Source organism: Bombina bombina, chromosome 6 (assembly GCF_027579735.1).
Source record: "Bombina bombina isolate aBomBom1 chromosome 6, aBomBom1.pri, whole genome shotgun sequence".
NCBI lineage: Eukaryota > Metazoa > Chordata > Amphibia > Anura > Bombinatoridae > Bombina > Bombina bombina.
Window position 1 is genome coordinate 751,855,560 of NC_069504.1, and position 21,045 is coordinate 751,876,604.

The 21,045-nt window shown below is 37.3% G+C and overlaps 1 protein-coding gene across 1 annotated transcript in view; it reads left to right on the plus strand.

Moving 5' to 3' along the window:
* The window catches only part of LOC128664597 (carcinoembryonic antigen-related cell adhesion molecule 5-like), a 175,729-nt gene that overhangs the window by 95,643 nt on the left and 59,041 nt on the right, over positions 1 to 21,045 (plus strand). Inside the window, exon 6 of the mRNA XM_053719415.1 lies at positions 8,672 to 8,932. Coding sequence (XP_053575390.1) covers positions 8,672 to 8,932 — 261 coding nt within the window. The remainder of the gene's footprint in view (positions 1 to 8,671; positions 8,933 to 21,045) is intronic.

The following is a 21,045-nucleotide window of genomic DNA, read 5'->3' on the forward strand; positions in this document are numbered from 1 at the left end:
TTCTATCAGCCAATCGGAATTAAGGTAGGAATATTCTGATTGGCTGATTGAATCAGCCAATCAGAATCAAGATCAATCCGATTGGCTGATCCAATCAGCCAATCAGATTGAGCTCGCATTCTATTGGCTGATCGGAACAGCCAATAGAATGCGAGCTCAATCTGATTGGCTGATAGGATGAAGACTTTGGACCCTCTTCTGGACTTCTTCAGTGGATGTCTAGCCCCCGCTTGGGTTGGATGAAGATATCGGAGCCAGGACGGATCGGTGTGATACCCGGTGAGGTGAAGACAAGGTAGGATGATCTTCAGGGGCTTAGTGTTAGGTTTATTTAAGGGGGGTTTGGGTTAGATTAGGGGTATGTGGGTGGTGGGTTGTAATGTTGGGGGGGGGGGTATTGTATGTTTTTTTTTACAGGCAAAAGAGCTGAACTTCTTGGGGCATGCCCCGCAAAGGGCCCTGTTCAGGGCTGGTAAGGTAAAAGAGCTTTGAACTTTAGTAATTTAGAAAAGGGTAGGGCATTTTTTATTTTGGGGGTCTTTGTTATTTTATTAGGGGGCTTAGAGTAGGTGTAATTAGTTTAAAATTGTTGTAAGATTTTCCTTATGTTTGTAAATATTTTTTTATTTTTTGTAACTTAGTTCTTTTTTATTTTTTGTACTTTAGTTAGTTTATTTCATTGTAGTTATTTGTAGATATTGTATTTAATTAATGTATTGATAGTGTAGTGTTAGGTTTAATTGTAGGTAATTGTAGATATTTTATTTAATTAATTTAATGATAGTGTAGTGTTAGGTTTAATTGTAACTTAGGTTAGGATTTATTTTACAGGTAATTTTGTTATTATTTTAACTAGGTAACTATTAAATAGTTCTTAACTATTTAATAGCTATTGTACCTGGTTAAAATAATTACAAAGTTACCTGTAAAATAAATATTAATCCTAAAATAGCTATAATATAATTATAATTTATAGTGTAGCTATATTAGAATTTATTTTACAGGTAAGTATTTAGCTTTAAATAGGAATAATTTATTTAATAAGAGTTAATTAATTTTGTTAGATGTAAATTATATTTAACTTAGGGGGGTGTTAGTGTTAGGGTTAGACTTAGCTTTAAGTTAGGTGTCGGCGACGTTAGGGAGGGCAGATTAGGGGTTAATACTATTTATTATAGGGTTAGTGAGGCGGATTAGGGGTTAATAACTTTATTATAGTAGCGCTCAGGTCCGCTCGGCAGATTAGGGGTTAATAAGTGTAGGCAGGTGGAGGCGACGTTGTGGGGGGCAGATTAGGGGTTAATAAATATAATATAGGGGTCGGCGATGTTAGGGCAGCAGATTAGGGGTACATAGGGATATTGTAAGTAGCGGCGGTTTACGGAGCGGCAGATTAGGGGTTAATAATAATATGCAGGTGTCAGCGATAGCGGGGGCGGCAGATTAGGGGTTAATAAGTGTAAGGCTAGGGGTGTTTAGACTCGGGGTACATGTTAGGGTGTTAGGTGCAGACGTAGGAAGTGTTTCCGCATAGCAAACAATGGGGCTGCGTTAGGAGCTGAACGCGGCTTTTTTGCAGGTGTTAGGTTTTTTTTCAGCTCAAACAGCCCCATTGTTTCCTATGGGGGAATCGTGCACGAGCACGTTTTTGAGGCTGGCCGCGTCCGTAAGCAACTCTGGTATCGAGAGTTGCAGTGGCGTTAAATATGCTCTACGCTCCTTTTTTGGAGCCTAACGCAGCCTTTATGTGGACTCTCAATACCAGAGTTATTTTTATGGTGCGGCCAGAAAAAAGCCGGCGTTAGCTTTTCGGGTCGTTACCGACAAAACTCTAAATCTAGCCGTGAGGGTTTATTTTATGGGTAAGTATTTAGTTTTAAATAGGAATAATTTAGTTTTTTAGATTTATTTAAATAATAATTAAGTTAGGGGGGTTTTAGGGTTAGACTTAGGTTTAGGGGGTAATACATTTAATGTAGGTGGCGGCGGTGTAATACATTTAATGTAGGTGGCGGCGGTGTAGGGGGGTCAGATTAGGGGTCAATACATTTAATGTAGGTGGCGGCGGTGTAGGGGGGTCAGATTAGGGGTTAATAAATTTAATGTAGGTGGCAGCGGGGTCCGGGAGCGGCAGTTTAGGGGGTAAACACTTTATTTAGGTGCGGCAGGGTCCGGGAACGGCGGTTTAGGGGTTAATACATACAATGTAGGTGGCGGTGGGCTCCAGGAGCGGTGGTTTAGGAGTTAGTACATATAATGTAGGTGGCGGTGGGCTCCAGGAGCGGCGGTTTAGGGGTTAATACTAGGATATTAGGAGATTTAATATTTTAATTAGTTTTTTTAGGCGCAGGCAGTTTCTAAAGTGCCGTAAGTCACTGGCGACTCCAGAAATTTGTAGTTACGCTCATTTCTGGACATCGCTAGTTTATCCGACTTACGGCACTTTAGTAACTGCCTGCGGGGTATATGTAATACCCTGATGTGTGAGGTGAAACTACGGGCGGCACGGGTTCCTTCGCTTGCACCGAAAACTACGCCATATATCGGATCGGATCGCGCCCCTGATGATGATCGTGTTTGGATGGTCGCCATCAGATTTAAAAAATAAATGTTGCCATCTTGTGCAGTGGCTGTACTGAGAGGGGCAGGCCCATATAACCCCCACACAAGCTGTAGACTGCTAGTCTGCTCGTTCTGCACCTCCTTGTTGCCAGCAGCTGGGCAGACCATTTCCATCGCCAACTATTAGAACACTAAGCGTAAGATTACAAGTGGCGCGTTATGCCTTTCCCGCGCACAATATCGTCTTTTTGCAAGCAGTTTTTATACCGCTGATATTACAAGTCTTTAAAAGTCGCGATTGCGGTCAAGCAATTGCCTTTAACGCTGCAATCTTTTCCGTGCTCAAAGAGCTGTAGTTAACTGTTTTGCAAACCAAGAAAGTTGCACAAAACACTTCAAAAATACAAAGTACAATTACACTCATATTAACACTGTCTAATAAAAATTATTGTAAAAAAATATTGCACAAAAAAGTTATAATGGCTCAAAGATATGAGATCTCCGGTGTTAGAAAAAAAAGGCAGGCAAAGGGCTTTAACATTGGGATAGATAGTTATACATGTCTAAAGATGTAATTGTATGTATATACATATATCTATATAACTGTACATATGTATTTATATGTGTATGTATTTACAGACATATTTACACATATATTTTTTATATATATATATATATATATATATATATATATATATATATATGTACACATATATAAACATATATAAGTGCATTATTTCTCTTTGCCATTTAGCAGATAAAAACATGATAAAACATATTTATGCAATATTCATATTAAATAAAGATTTTAACTATGTATTTACTGTAAATATTTCACACTTGTTAATGCGATTATTCTATGTTGTATGCGCGATGTGTGTTTGATTTTCAACATTTTCATATTTTTTTCTCTCCATTGACTTCTATGGGGAATGCGAAAATGTGATCGCGATTTCGCAAACACGGGTGTTTTTTTCCCACTTTTTTATTGATCTCTATGGGGGAATACATGCATGCGCACGGGAAAAAACATTATTTTAGGCGTGGTATTCGGGGTAAAGCTTTCGCAAGATACGTTATTTTGTAACTTGTAATACCAGCGCAACAAGCTAAACACGCATGGTGTTTTTGCAATCACGAATAGCAGATTTATTGCACAACTTGTAATCTCTTAATATCATGTCGTATTTGTCTGCATTATGTGTAACCTTGATTCCTCCATATGTTTTCTTACTATGAATTCTTGTAAAAAGATGAACAGTTCCAATGTCACAAATGTGTTACTTACAAGTACAGTATAATTATGTACTGGTTCTCTACAGAAATGCTACAGTGACATTAGACTTCAAACCCCAAAAATTACTTAGCTATTGAAAATGAAACAATATTGCACTATATATTTACTATTTACTTTGCTTGCTTTTGTGTAAAAATATTAGCTTTCCCTGCAAAAGTCAAGCTTGTCCCAGATTCCCTATATTAGCTGGAGCTGTGATTCTTTACTTACTTATTAGATTGCCCGAACCAACTTCGTATACGACACAATTGCTTAGAGCAGTGCAAAACCTATTTACAGTTAGCCCTTACTGATTACAGTAGAGGAGTATGATATAAATATGATATATGTATGATATAAGTATGATATAAATAGCTGCTTCATGCAATTTGCAGCATTTTACAGCATACATATTATACCAAATTTGATCTTTGGCCTCTCTAGGGAGTGTGGGACAAGCATTTATTTTTGTACAGCAAATGCATGAAAAATAAATAGTGAATGTAAATTGCAGTATTGTCTTATTTACATTTTGTTCTTTCATGATTCAGAAAGAGCATACGATTTTAAACTACTTTCCCCTTTATTTCTATTATTTAATTTGCTTCCTTCATTTGTTATCCTTTGCTGAAAGGTTTATCTAGGTAAGCTTAGGAGCAGCAAAGAACCTAGGTTCTATCTGGTGATTGGTGGCTGCATATACAGTTGTATGCAAAAGTTTAGGCACCCCTGACAATTTCCATGATTTTCATTTATAAATAATTGGGTGTTTGGTTCAGAAATGTCATTTTGATCTATCAAATAACTGAAGGACACAGTAATATTTCAGTAGTGAAATGAGGTTTATTGGATTAACAGAAAATGTACAATATGCATCAAAACAAAATTAGACAGGTGCATAAATTTTGGCACCCCAACAGAAATATCGCATCAATATTTAGTAGAGCCTCCTTTAGCAGAAATAACAGCCTCTAGACGCTTCCTACAGCCTGTAGTGAGTGTCTAGATGAAGGTATTTTAAACTATTCCTCCTTGCAAAACATCTCCAGTTCAGTTAGGTTTGATGGTTGCCGAGCATGGACAGCCCGCTTCAAATCACCCCACAGATTTTCAATGATATCAGGATCAGGTCTGGGGACTGAGATGGCCATTCCAGAACATTGTACTTGTTCCTCTGCATAAATGCCAGAGTAGATTTTGAGCAGTGTTTTGGGTCGTTTTCTTGTTGAAATATCCAGCCCCAGCGTAACTTCAACTTTGTGACTGATTACTCAACATTATTCTCAAGTATCTGCTGATATTGAGTGGAATCCATGTGACCCTCAACTTTAACAAGATTCCCAGTACCGGCACTGGCCACAGAGCCCCACAGCATGATGGAACATCCACCAAATTTTACTGTGGGTAGCAAGTGTTTGTCTTGGAACGCTGTATTCTTTTGCCGCCATGCATAACGCCCCTTGTTATGACCAAATAACTCAATCTTTGTTTCATCTGTCCACAGCACCTTTTTCCAAAATGAAGCAGGCTTGTCCAAATGTGCGCTTGCCTACCTCAAGCGACCCTGTCTGTGGCGTGTGTGCAGAAAAGGCTTCTTCCACATCACTCTCCCATACAGCTTCTCTTTGTGTAAAGTGCGCAATTGTTGAACGATGCACAGTGACACCATCTGCAGCAAGATGATGTTGTAGTTCTTTGGAGGTGGCCTGTGGGCTGTTTTTGACCGTTCTCACCATCCTTTGCCTTTGCCTCTCCAATATTTTACTTGGCCTGCCACTTCTGGTCTTAACAAGAACTGTGCCTGTGGTCTTCCATTTCCTCACTATGTTTCTCACAGTGGACACTGACAACTTAAATCTCTACGATAGCTTTTTGTAGCCTTCCCCTAAATCATAATGCATAATGTTGAACAATCTTTGTTTTCAGGTCATTTGAGAGTTGTTTTGAGGCCCCCATGTTGCCACTCTTCAGAGGAGAGTCAAAGAGAACAACAACTTGCAATTGGCCACCTTAAATACCTTTTCTCATGATTGGATGCACCTGTTTATGAAGTTCAAGGCTTAAAGGGACACTGAACCCAATTTTTTTCTTTCCTGATTCAGATAGCGCATGTAATTTTAAGAAACTTTCTAATTTACTCCTATTATCAATTTTTCTTCATTCTCTTGCTATCTTTATTTGAAAAAGAAGGCATCTAAGCTTCTTTTTTTGGTTCAGTACTCTGGACAGCACTATTTTATTGGTGGATGAATTTATCCACCAATCAGCAAGAACAACCCAGGTTGTTCACCAAAAATGGGCCGGCATCTAAACTTACATTCTTGCATTTCAAATAAAGATACCAAGAGAATAAAGAAAATTTGATAATATGAGTAAATTAGAAAGTTGCTTAAAATTTCATGCTCTATCTGCATCATAAAAGAAAAAATTTGGGTTCAGTGTCCCTTTAATGGGCTCACCAAACCAATTGTGTGTTCCAATTATCAAGTGCTAGGTAGTTATAGGTATTCAAATCAACAAAATGACCAGGGTGCCCAAATTTATGCACCTGTCTAATTTTGTTTGGATGCATTTTGTACATGTTCTGTTAATCCAATAAACCTCATTTCACTACAGAAATATTACTGTGTCCTTCAGTTATTTTATAGATCAAAATGAAATTGCTGATCCAAACACCCAATTATTTATAAATGAAAATCATGGAAATTGTCAGGGGTGCCTAAATTTTTGCATACGACTGTATATACCGATTGTCATTGCCTCACCCATGTGTTCAGTTACAAACCAATAGTGCATTGCTGCTCCTTCAACAAATGATACCAAGAGAATTAAGCAAATGTTATAATAGTTTTATCTCAATTTAGCTTCGGCAAACATTTTATGCTATCTAAATGCCCAGACCACAGATCAGATGCTAAGCCTAAGCAAACATTTTATAGCAGTTAAAGGGACATAAAACAAGTTGGAATAGAGACAAAATATAATAATATGTACTTTAAAGGGACATAATACTCATATGCTAAATCACTTGAAACTGATGCAATATAACTGTAAAAAGCTGACAGGAAAATATCACCTAAGCATCTCTATGTAAAAAAGGAAGATATTTTACCTCACAATCTCCTCAGCTCAGCAGAGTAAGTTCTGTGTAAAAAGTTATACTAAGCTGCTCCCAGCTGCAGGTAAAAAAAAAAAAATGAAGAAATGAACAGCAGCCAATCAACATCGGCAGTGCTGAGGTCATGAACTCTTTTACTGTGATTTCATGACATTTGACTTAACTCTCATGAGATTTCATTGTAACACTGAATAGGGAAATAACATGAGAGTGCACGAGGCTCATCCTTTCAGCTGTCCCAGGACAGACATACTGATATGCTGCTTAGAAATCCTTTACAATGGGATGTGGCTCCTAAGGAACTTTTGAGATAAAGTATCTTTCTTTTTTATATAGAGATGGTCAGGTGATGTTTTCTAGTCAGCTTTTTACAGCTATGCTGCATCACTTTCAAGTGTTTAAACATTTGGGTATTATGGCCCTTTAATTACTTTACCTGCAAATTTATACTGCAGTGCCTCCACATTAACCTTTTCTTTTTAGCTTCTGAATTGTAAAGCTGTAGCTCCACCCCAAACACATTTCCTTCTATGGCTGTATCTATGTTTATTGTTTTTTTGGTATAATGCGAAAGTGCATAGGGATTATCTGCTGGAGCATGCCTAGAAGCTGTGAACTCAGTTGAAATACAATGCCTGTGTCTAAACACTGATAAGGGGGGTGGAGTTGGCTGCTCAGGCAGCTTAGCTATGTAATTCATTTTGCTTATTTTTGAAAATGATTTTAAAATACTTGCCAGCAATTAAAAAAACAAAATGCAAACTGTTTTTAATTAATTAGCCCTTTTAGGATATGCATTGATCTCAACGTGCTTTATGTCCCTTTAAGGAGACACAAAACCTACATTTTCTTTCATGACTCCATTTTTAACAACTTTCTAATTTAATTCTAATATATAATTTGCTTAGTTCTCTTGGTATCCATTATTGAAAAGCATATCTAGGGAGACTTAGAAGCTGAGAGCTGATTGGAGGCTGCACACATTTGCCTCTTGCCATTGACTTACTAGCATGTTCAACTAGCTCCCAGTAGTGTTCAACAAATACCAAGAGGATAAAGCAAAATTCATAATAGATGTAAAATGGAAAGTTGTTTAAAATTGTGTGTTCTATCTGAATCATGAAAAGAAATTGGTTTCATGTCACCTGACCACAGATCAGATTTTACTGCTTTGTACAAATCCTCATTATAACTCCCATACAACCCCCTATAATCTCCATATTGCCCCACATGAGCTGTCTCTATAACCTCTATATAAAATGTCTTTGGGGCCTATTTATTAATGTGCGAGCGGACACGATACGATATTACAGATCATGTCCGGTGCACATCGATAAATGCCGACAGCATACGCTCTTTGCATTTATCATTGCACCAGCAATTCTTGTGAACTGCTGGTGCTATGCCGCCCCCTGCAGATTCGTGGCCGCTAGCAGGGGGTGTCAATCAACCCGATTGCATTGGATCTGATTGATTTCTGTCCGCCGCCTCAGAGCAGGCGGACAGGTTGATAAATAACTTGATAAATATGCCCCTTTATAACTTCTGATGTACCATCTATATGTTACTATAGCTTTACTTCTGAAATTATAAATTGTCCTTTGCTCCCCATAACTTTCATGTATTTGACATCCTTGTTGACTGCCTTTTATATTATATGCTCCCTTTTCAATTTTACCCATTTATTATGTTTTTATTTCTTTCCTACCTTTTAGATCCTCCTGACAAACCAAGTATACAAATAAACCCCTCTACAAATATTAAAAAAGGAGATACTGTCAACCTAACATGTCATGCAGATGCCTATCCCAAAGCAAGCTATACTTGGGACTTCCCTACAGCTGACATCATTTACTCTGCAGATCAAAGCACAATTGTCATTTCAAAAGCGACATCTTCCAATGATGGAACCTACATCTGCTATGCTTCAAACCCGTTCGGGATCTCACAAGAACAAATTATTATAGAAGTAACTGGTGAGTTCCGCTAAGCGTTAAAGAAAATTCTAACATGAAACATCCAGGGGTCCTAATCAATCTGTGCTTTAAAGGGACATGAAACACAACATTTTTCTTCCATGCATTGGACAGAGTTTACCATTAAAATAATTTGATGACTTCAAATATCAAATTTGTTTTGTTCTCATGGTACTCTTTTTTGAAGTGGCTACTTAGGTAGGAAGTGCACGTGTCTCAGGCACTGCTGTTATCTAGTGTTTTTACACTGTATATCATTAAAATGATTCAGGCAAAACTGCTGCCATATAGTTCTCTGGATACGTGCATGCTCCTAAACCTTCCTACCTGTTTTTCATCAAGGAGACCAATAGAACAAAATACATTTGATAATAGAAATAAATGTAATTGTTTTTATTTTACACTCTATCTGAATCATAAAAGAAATGTGGGGTTTCATATTCCAGCAAATTCAACGTTAACCTTTCCTGATTCCATCAGAACATGCAATTTTAAACAACTTTAATTTACTTTTATTATCGAATTTGCTTTGTTCGTTTGGTATCCTTTGTTGAAAAGCATACATAAGTAGGCCCAGGATCAGTAGTGCACAACTGAGAGCTAGCTGCTGATTGGTGGCTCCACATAATGCCTCTTGTCACTGATGTGTTCAGTTAGTTCCCAATAGTGCAGAGACAGTGAACCTTGGTACTTCAGATGTTTCAGAAATACGTACATTTCCCATGATGCTCGACTGGACTATAGAGTGCCTCAGCATCATGGGAAATGTAGTTCTGCACTAGTTTATTGCTGCTTCTTTAAAAAAGGATACCAAGAGCATGGAACAACTTTGATAATAGAAGTAAATTGGAAAGTTGCTGAAAATGGTATACTCTGTTATAATCATGAAAACATACAAACATACACTGATCTCCCTATGTCTACACACACAACTACAATGTAATATCTATTCTCTTCCCTGCATACTTTACACACATTGCAGTCTCTTTCCTAACTTTCCACCCTTCTTTTGCAAAGGGACAGTTTGTAAATATGTTGTATTTGTCAATTTGTAAGAGAAATCAGAGGAAAATAAGAAAGAAAAGAGATTGGTGAACAACTACACTCTCATATTACCCCACTGTAATTATTTTAAAATGCTGGTTATTCCCCTGCTAATCTCAAGGCAGCTTATGCAATATTAACAAATACATACATAATATAATTACAGAAGTTGGTATAGAGAGAAGGACAGAATCAACATAGAAGTTGAAAAAGTATGCATTTCTTTAGCACTTCATTCTCCCCATATAGGTTTATGATTAGAACACCATTGGTAGGATGAAGTTGGTGATTTAAATTAAAATTTAACCTTTATTAGTTTCGTTAAAAAACAGAACACACAACATAAAGAGTTAAAAAATACAAAAAGTTGGGGCCAATAGAACGAGTTTATCAAATGACTCAGTACAGTTAACCGTATTATTCAATTTAAGAGGTGTGAGAATCTGGTCACATTGCTATATAAATAATAAGGAGATGGAATGTATTGAAATCTCCTAAGAGAGGACAGATGGATATAGTATGTGTTAGTTTTTTCTGAGTATCAATATGACTCAGTAAATAGGTTAGGTACTTCTAAGTTTATCAAGTTGGTAATCTTAAGTCTATTATATTTTTCTCTTATTTAGAGTAGTACTATAAATAATGGTAAGAAAAAATTATGCTCAGATAGATGAGCAATTATTTATGAAAATAAATGTGAGTGAAGTACCCAGATTTTATACTTTTGGTTGCTAGATGTCTTTTTGTCATTGGCTCATATGCTTAGATTACCTTGTATCTGCAATCAGTACTTAGGTTTAAATTATTGTCTGGAAATACAAAATAGTTGACATATACTGATTCACAGTCTGTTAGTTAGCTTTATTGACAGTCTGATGTCTTTTGTCATTGGCTCATGTGCTTTAGATTGCTTTGTGCCTGCAATCTGTACTTTGATTTCAATTATTGTCTGGTAATATAAGATAGTTGACACTGACTGATTCTCAGTCTGTTAGTTAGCTTTATTGGCAGTCTGTCGCTCTCAGAAGGTGATGTAACTTATTGTATGTATGGTGCGTGCTAGATTTTTTGTACTTAGTTAGAATTCTAACACTTTATATAGGGGAGTGCTGGCCGAATTGCTTTAAATATATAATGTATTGTAACTAGTAAGGTTACATAAACAAATTGTATCAATATTCAAGGTTCCATGTGAACCTTTTTTAACAAAGGAGATTATAATTACAGCCTGATTATTCCCTAAGGGTGTAGCCCTTAATGTTGAATATCTATGGTTACCAATGCATATAATGCCAAATAATTTCTGTATTTCTCAAGTAGCGGCTGATGTCAATTGATAACTATATAAAGTTCTCATCTGGATACATAGATTCAACCTAGAGTACTGTGAAGATATTGAATTATATTGAGGCTGTGGATTCTCTAGAAAGCACTCTCACATACGGTGTTTGTAGGTAGATAGATAATGAAGCTTATTTATGTATCGCTTTAAAATTAAGGCGAAAACTATTTGCACTGGACACACACTTCAATCATTCAAATTCACAACTCCATTAAATTAAATTCTAAAAATAACTTCCAAGCATAACACAGATTCCCACTAGGTTAAGTTACATACAGTCTTGCTGTAGCAAGTTCTATTTGTCTTACAGATTAGAAATGACTCGTTCTTATATATAGTAAGTTGAACAGCGATATTGCTAGTTTTTTGGCGGCCCAAACTAAATGCTTAGTTTAAAAAATAATGGGGGTTGAAAGAGGTTCAACACCCTCCCCTGACATGTTTCGCCGACCTAATAGCGGCTTTTTCAAAGGTGAGCGCGCGCTCGCGCCGTCGGGTGTTTTATCACCTAAGCTCCACCCTGATTTACAATCTGGAGCCAATCCGGGCCATCCTAACTCGAGGAGGTGCGGCAGTCGGAATTGTGCAATGTTATTGTAAACAGGATTGGTTGCTGGAGATATTAGTAGGTTTAGAAATGGAAAAACGGATGTATGTTTATTATGAATAGAAAAAGTATATATGCTTGTTTTTAATCTTTCCCAATGGATGCGAGATCAAATAGGTGCATGATTGGGGTATGATGAAAATAAATACACAGAAATAGCGATTCTATATTGACGTCTAAATACTAATCCATATTTGTTATATATTAGTTAATATTCAGACTTGAGAGGTTATTAATTATAAAAAGGTCAGGTTATATGAAAAAATATATATATTTAAATAGTGACATATATGCTATTAGTTTATGCCTAAATCATATAATGGTTGTGTTCTATACAGAATAAATTAATTATATTCCCTAAATGGTGTAATATGTATTATCTAAGTGAAAGAATTATATGTGGTGATAAGAGATGGAGGATGTGATGTAAACTTAGATTTAAGTGCATAAAAACTGAGCTAGGTGATCACAAATAAGGAATAAAGGGAGGAAACTGTGACTTAATTATGAAAGAAAGATGTGTAGGTACGTGAGAACTAAATGAAGGATAAGAAAGTCAATTGGACTACTCTAGTGATATACATCGGTGTAGATAAACATTCTACAATTGAGGTGATCACGGATTGGGAAGATGTGATTATCAGGAATGCGGATAAGGGTGGAAACATTGTGATATGGCCAGAAGAAATGTATGTAAAAGAAGCTATCACACAACTCCAAAACAGAGATTGTTACAAGGAATTATGGGGAAATCCTATGATACAATTCCATCAACAATATAATACATTGATTTAGATGGCTAAGAAAAATGGTACTATCACCAGTAAAGAAAGAAAATCCCTGACCATTCCGCACCCTAAAATAGCAACATTCTATCTTATCCCTAAGATCCACAAAAATCAGAAACAACCCCCAGGTCGTCCCATTCTCTCTGGCAATGAAAATCTTACAGAGAAGGCAAGCATTTATATTGATCTCAGATTGAGACAATTTCTGACGCAACTCCCATCCTATGTCCGCGACACGATGGAAGTATTGCAACAACTGGAAGGTATTAAAATCTCCAAAAATGCTTGATTAGTGACTGCGGATGTGGAATCACTTTACACCAGCATTAATCATAAATAAGGTCTTAATGCAGTTAGACACTTTCTGAATATGGACAGTGCAGAAAGGGATGAACACAATCAATTCGTCATGGATCTATTACAATTTGTCCTTACCAAAAATTTATTTTTGTTCAACAACAAATTCTATCTCCAAACACAGGGTACCGCCATGGGTACAGCCTGGGCTCCCACCTATGCCAACCTGTTCCTTGGCTGGTGGGAGCAAACCAACGTATTCACAGACACCAATGATCAATATATCCAAAATATCCCCTTATGGATAAGATATATTGATGATGTCATGTTCATATGGGAAGGCACTCAAATTGACCTCGAAATGTTTCTATCAAGACTGAATCAAAACAATCTGAATATCAGGCTAACCTATGAAAAAAGCCAAACTGAAATTTCCTTTCTGGACTTACGAATCCACAAAGAAAATAATGGATGTCTAAGCACTGATCTCTTTAGGAAGAAAACTGCCACAAACAATGTTCTGTATACCACAAGTGCCCATGCAACTAATACCACCAAGTCCTTACCAGTAGGTGAATTTCTTAGAATGAGACGGAATTGCTCTGACGAGGCAACTTTCAAAATCAGAGCATCAGAACTAGAAAAGAGATTACTGACCAGAGGATACAGCAGAAGATCTATTCGGAAAGCCAAAAGCAGAGCATATCAAACACACGTCTAATATTGACATACAATGATCAGTCTAACCAGATTGCAGATATAATTCGAAAAAATTGGCATCTATTACAACTAGATGGAAATCTAGCGAAATTTATTGGGGATAAACCTGACATTGGATACAGACGATTGTGTAATTTACAAGAATTACTCACTCCAAGTCATTACATCAAGAAAAATCCCCAGCGGAGAGCAACGGAAAAGGGATCATTTGCCTGCGGTAGCTGTTCCACATGCATTCATATGATCAACAAGAAAAAGACCATCATTGACAGATTTGGCAACCAACACCCCATAAAAATGTACATCAGTTGCAATTCCATGGGAGTTATTTATGCTCTACAATGTACCTGTCCGCAGACCTATATAGGTATGACGACGAGAAAACTACACACACGTGTCATGGAACATCTCCGTAATATCAGGAATGCATCTAAAGATTTGTCCAAAGACAAAAAAATTACTTCTGTAGCGTCACACTTTATGAAACACCATCAATCTAAGACCTCAGAATTGCAATGTTACGGCATACACAAGATATCATTGGGGCTGAGAGGGGGTGATTTGGAGAATTCACTCCTTAAAATGGAAACCAAATGGATCTATCTGATGGATTGTGTATATCCCAAAGGAATGAACGAATTAAATAATTATTCCATGTTTATTTAAATCAACCATTAACACAATAGTTTAGTGACTATATTCATTGAATCCAGCCTGGTCACACAGGAATGGTGTTCTAGTAGATAAACTCAATCTTCTTATATTTAATAATAATAACAATTTTTTTAATACAAGTTACTACTACTAATCTGTTGATATTAATTCCCACATGATTGTATTGTCTAATGATATTTTCATCTTCATATTCAGTTTTTCTATTTTTAAATTTTTTTCTCCCCCCACCCCTATCCTTGTACCACATTTCTGTTTTTTGTCACCTTATATAAATACAATCAAGTTCACGTTCACTAATAGAGGGAATATAAATTATTTATAGAGAATCCCCTTTTTTCACGTATAGAAGTATATTAAAACATATAATTTAAATTAATATATAATTATGAGATATAACTATAATCGCAAATCTTTCTTTACCCCCTCCATATACTTTTTATTTATTTTTTATCATCATTACCACTCTTATTTTTATTTTTTAATAATTAGAAGTAATCCCAGCATTATTTATTCTATACCAGCACCTTTTCTTCCCCCTTTAGCAAAATCCACATTCCCCAATCCGTGATCACCTCAATTGTAGAATGTTTATCTACACCGATGTATATCACTAGAGTAGTCCAATTGACTTTCTTATCCTTCATTTAGTTCTCACGTACCTACACATCTTTCTTTCATAATTAAGTCACAGTTTTCTCCCTTTATTCCTTATTTGTGATCACCTAGCTAAGTTTTTATGCACTTAAATCTAAGTTTACATCACATCCTCCATCTCTTATCACCACATATAATTCTTTCACTTAGATAATACATATTACACCATTTAGGGAATATAATTAATTTATTCTGTATAGAACACAACCATTATATGATTTAGGCATAAACTAATAGCATATATGTCACTATTTAACCCCTTAATGACCACAGCACTTTTCCATTTTCTGTCCGTTTGGGACCAAGGCTATTTTTACATTTTTGCGGTGTTTGTGTTTAGCTGTAATTTTCCTCTTACTCATTTACTGTACCCACACATATTATATACCGTTTTTCTCGCCATTAAATGGACTTTCAAAATATACCATTATTTTCATCATATCTTATAATTTACTATAAAAAATGTTATAAAATATGAGGAAAAAATGGAAAAAACACACTTTTTCTAACTTTGACCCCCAAAATCTGTTACACATCTACAACCACCAAAAAACACCCATGCTAAATAGTTTCTAAATTTTGTCCTGAGTTTAGAAATACCCAATGTTTACATGTTCTTTGCTTTTTTTGCAAGTTATAGGGCCATAAATACAAGTAGCACTTTGCCATTTCCAAACCACTTTTTTTCAAAATTAGTGCTAGTTACATTGGGACACTAATATCTTTCAGGAATCTCTGAATATCCATTGACATGTATATATTTTTTTTTAGAAGACATCCCAAAGTATTGATCTAGGCCCATTTTGGTATATTTCATGCCACCATTTCACCGCCGAATGCGATCAAATAAAAAACATTTTTTACTTTTTCACAATTTTTTTCACAAACTTTAGGTTTCTCACTGAAATTATTTACAAACAACTCATGAAATTATGGAATAAATGGTTGTAAATGCTTCTCTGGGATCCCCTTTGTTCAGAAATAGCAGACATATATGGCTTTGGCTTTGCTTTTTGGTAATTAGAAGGCTGCTAAATGCCACTGCGCACCACACGTGTATTATGCCCAGCAGTGAATGGGTTAATTAGGGAGCATGTAGGGAGCTTCTAGGGTTAATTTTAGCTCTAGTGTAGTGTAGTAGACAACCCCAAGTATTGATCTAGGCCCATTTTGGTATATTTCATGCCACCATTTCACCGCCAAAAGCAATCAAATAAAAAAAAATTGTTCACTTTTTCAAACTTTAGGTTTCTCACTAAAATTATTTACAAACAGCTTATGCAATTATGGCACAAATGGTTTTAAATGCTTCTCTGGGATCCCCTTTGTTCAGAAATAGCAGACATATATGGCTTTGGCGTTGCTTTTTGCTAATTAGAAGGCCGCTAAATGCTGCTGCGCATCACATGTGTATTATGGCCAGCAGTGAAGGGGTTAATTAGGTAGTTTGTAGGGAGCTTGCAGGGTTAATTTTAGCTTTAGTGTAGAGATCAGACTCCCACCTGACACATCCCACCCCCTGATCCCCCCCAAACAGCTCTCTTCCCTCCCCCACCCCACAATTGTCCCCGCCATCTTAAGTACTGGCAGAAAGTCTGCCAGTACTAAAATAAATGGTATTAAAAAAAAAAAAAAAAAAAAAAAATTTTAGCATATTTACATATGCTGCTATGTAGGGTCCCCCCTTAGCCCCCAACCTCCCTGATCCCCCCAAAATAGCTCCCTAACCCTCCCCCTCTGCCTTATTGGGGCCATCTTGGGTACTGGCAGCTGTCTGCCAGTACCCAGTTTGCAAATAAAAATGGGTTTTTTTATTATTATTTTTATTTGTTTCTGTAGTGTAGCTTCCCCCCCCCACAGTCCAATACCCCACCAGCCAAACCGATCACCAATTAAATATAATTACCCCTTTGATCCCCACTTCTAACTAAAAAATTTCTGTAGCGTAGTGGTTCCCACCCGCTCCCTCCCCGTGCACGCGCCCGCCCGGCCTCCCCGTGCACGTGCGCGCGTCTGTGCGCGTCCCCCCGGTCGTCCCCGCCCCCCTCCGCATCACAAAGGCCATCGATGGCCGCCACCCACCTCCCACACCGGCTCCCACCCACCAACGAACTTAGCCGTTAATGTCCGGTGCAGAGAGGGCCACAGAGTGGCTCTCTCTGCACCGGATGGCTAAAAATGGTTATTGCAGGATGCCTCGATATCGAGGCATCACTGCAATAACCGGAAAGCAGCTGGAAGCGAGCAGGATCGCTTCCAGCTGCTTTCCACACCGAGGACGTGCAGGGTACGTCCTCAGGCGTTAACTGCCTTTTTTTTGAGGACGTACCCTGCACGTCCTCGGTCGTTAAGGGGTTAAATATATATATTTTTTCATATAACCTGACCTTTTTATAATTAATAACCTCTCAAGTCTGAATATTAACTAATATATAACAAATATGGATTAGTATATAGACGTCAATATAGAATCGCTATTTCAGTGTATTTATTTTCATCATACCCCAATCATGCACCTATTGGGAAAGATTAAAAACAAGTATATATACTTTTTCTATTCATAATATTTCTATTCATAATAAACATACATCCGTTTTTCCATTTCTAAACCTACTAATATCTCCAGCAACCAATCCTGTTTACAATAACATTGCACAATTCCGACTGCCGCGCCTCCTCGAGTTAGGATGGCCCGGATTGGCTCGAGATTGTAAATCAGGGTGGAGCTTAGGTGATAAAACACCCGACGGCACGAGCGCGCACTCACCTTTGAAAAAGCCGCTATTAGGTCGGCGAAACATGTCAGGGGAGGGTGTTGAACCTCTTTCAACCCCCATTATTTTTTAAACTAAGCATTTAGTTTGGGCCGCCTAAAAACTAGCAATATCGCTGTTCAACTTACTATATATAAGAACGAGTCATTTCTAATCTGTAAGACAAATAGAACTTGCTACAGCAAGACTGTATGTAACTTAACCTAGTGGGAATCTGTGTTATGCTTGGAAGTTATTTTTAGAATTTAATTTAATGGAGTTGTGAATTTGAATGATTGAAGTGTGTGTCCAGGGCTAATAGCTTTCGCCTTAATTTTAAAGCGATACATAAATAAGCTTTATTATGTATCTACCTACAAACACCGTATGTGAGAGTGCTTTCTAGAGAATCCACAGCCTCAATATAATTCAATATCTTCACAGTACTCTAGGTTGAATCTATGTATCCAGATGAGAACTTTATATAGTTATCAATTGACATCAGCCGCTACTTGAGAAATACAGAAATTATTTGGCATTATATGCATTGGTAACCATAGATATTCAACATTAAGGGCTACACCCTTAGGGAATAATCAGGCTGTAATTATAATCTCCTTTGTTAAAAAAGGTTCACATGGAACCTTGAATATTGATACAATTTGTTTATGTAACCTTACTAGTTACAATACATTATATATTTAAAGCAATTCGGCCAGCACTCCCCTATATAAAGTGTTACAATTCTAACTAAGTACAAAAAATCTAGCACACACCATACATACAATAAGTTACATCACCTTCTGAGAGCGACAGACTGCCAATAAAGCTAACTAACAGACTGAGAATCAGTCAGTGTCAACTATCTTATATTACCAGACAATAATTGAAATCAAAGTACAGATTGCAGGCACAAAGCAATCTAAAGCACATGAGCCAATGACAAAAGACATCAGACTGTCAATAAAGCTAACTAACAGACTGTGAATCAGTATATGTCTACTATTTTGTATTTCCAGACAATAATTTAAACCTAAGTACTGATTGCAGATACAAGGTAATCTAAGCATATGAGCCAATGACAAAAGACATCTAGCAACCAAAAGTATAAAATCTGGGTACTTCACTCACATTTATTTTCATAAATAATTGCTCATCTATCTGAGCATAATTTTTTCTTACCATTATTTATAGTACTACTCTAAATAAGAGAAAAATATAATAGACTTAAGATTACCAACTTGATAAACTTAGAAGTACCTAACCTATTTACTGAGTCATATTGATACTCAGAAAAAACTAACACATACTATATCCATCTGTCCTCTCTTAGGAGATTTCAATACATTCCATCTCCTTATTATTTATATAGCAATGTGACCAGATTCTCACACCTCTTAAATTGAATAATACGGTTAACTGTACTGAGTCATTTGATAAACTCGTTCTATTGGCCCCAACTTTTTGTATTTTTTAACTCTTTATGTTGTGTGTTCTGTTTTTTAACGAAACTAATAAAGGTTAAATTTTAATTTAAATCACCAACTTCATCCTACCAATGGTGTTCTAATCATAAACCTATATGGGGAGAATGAAGTGCTAAAGAAATGCATACTTTTTCAACTTCTATGTTGATTCTGTCCTTCTAGTTAATTCATGCATAAGCACTCAAGCTAAGGAAATATATCCATTTGATAATAGCATCTCCCCCACACTAGTGTAGTGCTGTTGCACTCTTTTGTTTTCAATTGGTATAGAGAGAACTACATTAGAAATGCCTGACGCGCATTTCGCATCCTACCAGGGCCACTTATATTAACTATATTATGTAACTATATTATGTATGTATTTTTTTATATTACATAAACTGCCTTGAGATTAGCACAGGAATACCCACCATGTTTATATAATTACAGTGGGGTAATATGAAAGTAACAGTTCGACCAATCACTTTTTGTTCCTATGAGGAGGACTAATAGCTTCTGATAGGAGCAAAGGGATCTTTTGTATCGTGTTACACACTGTAATGGGGATAAATACCCATACTGTTCTATTCTCTGATATATATACGGGATCAGACTGATATACTTCAGGAAAGTTTTCTTCTGTGAAAAGCACACTGGTCTAAAAGAGGATGCTTCCGGGTGGTAAATCGCCATAGAACAAGCCACTGAGCTGTTGTTCGTTCCTGGTAGAGAGCTTCTCTCTTTGTATGCAAATTATTATGACCCTGGGGAAGTCTCCCTATGGGTGATGGGGGAAACCAGATGTGGACTCCTTGCCCAGTGTGCTTAGAGTAATGTGGCTGCACCTCACTGACGAGGCCCATAGGAGGCTGAAACGATCGTCTGGGGTTGTCATGTTCCTTGTTCAGAGGAGAATTGCCTGGTATTTCGGGGCTGGACTGACCTTACTTGGCGGGATCAGACTGATATACTTCAGGAAAGTTTTCTTCTGTGAAAAGCACACTGGTCTAAAAGAGGCTGTTTCCGGGTGGTAAATTGCCATAGAACAAGCCACTGAGCTGTTGTTTGTTCCTGGTAGAGAGCTTTCTCTCTTTGTATGCAAATAATTATGACCCTGGGGAAGTCTCCCTATGGGTGATGGGGGAAACCAGACGTGGACTCCTTGCCCAGTGTGCTTAGAGGAATGTGGCTGCACCTCACTGACAAGGCCCATAGGAGGCTGAAACGATCATCTGGGCTTGTCATGTTCCTTGTTCAGAGGAGAATTGCCTGGTATTTCGGGGCTGGACTGACCTTACTTGGCGGGATCAGACTGATATACTTCAGGAAAGTTTTCTTCTGTGAAAAGCACACTGGTCTAAAAGAGGCTGCTTCCGGTTGGTAAATCGCCATAGAACAAGCCACTGAGCTGTTGTTCGTTCCTGGTAGAGAGCTTCTCTCTTTGTATGCAAATTATTATGACCCTGGGGAAGTCTCCCTATGGGTGATGGGGGAAACCAGACGTGGACTCCTTGCCCAGTGTGCTTAGAGGAATGTGGCTGCACCTCACTGACGAGGCCCATAGGAGGCTGAAACGATCGTCTGTGGTTGTCATGTTCCTTGTTCAGAGGAGAATTGCATGGTATTTTGGGGCTGGACTGACCTTACTTGGCGGGATCAGACTGATATACTTCAGGAAAGTTTTCTTCTGTGAAAAGCACACTGGTGTAAAAGAGGCTGCTTCCGGGTGGTAAATCGCCATAGAACAAGCCACTGAGCTGTTGTTCG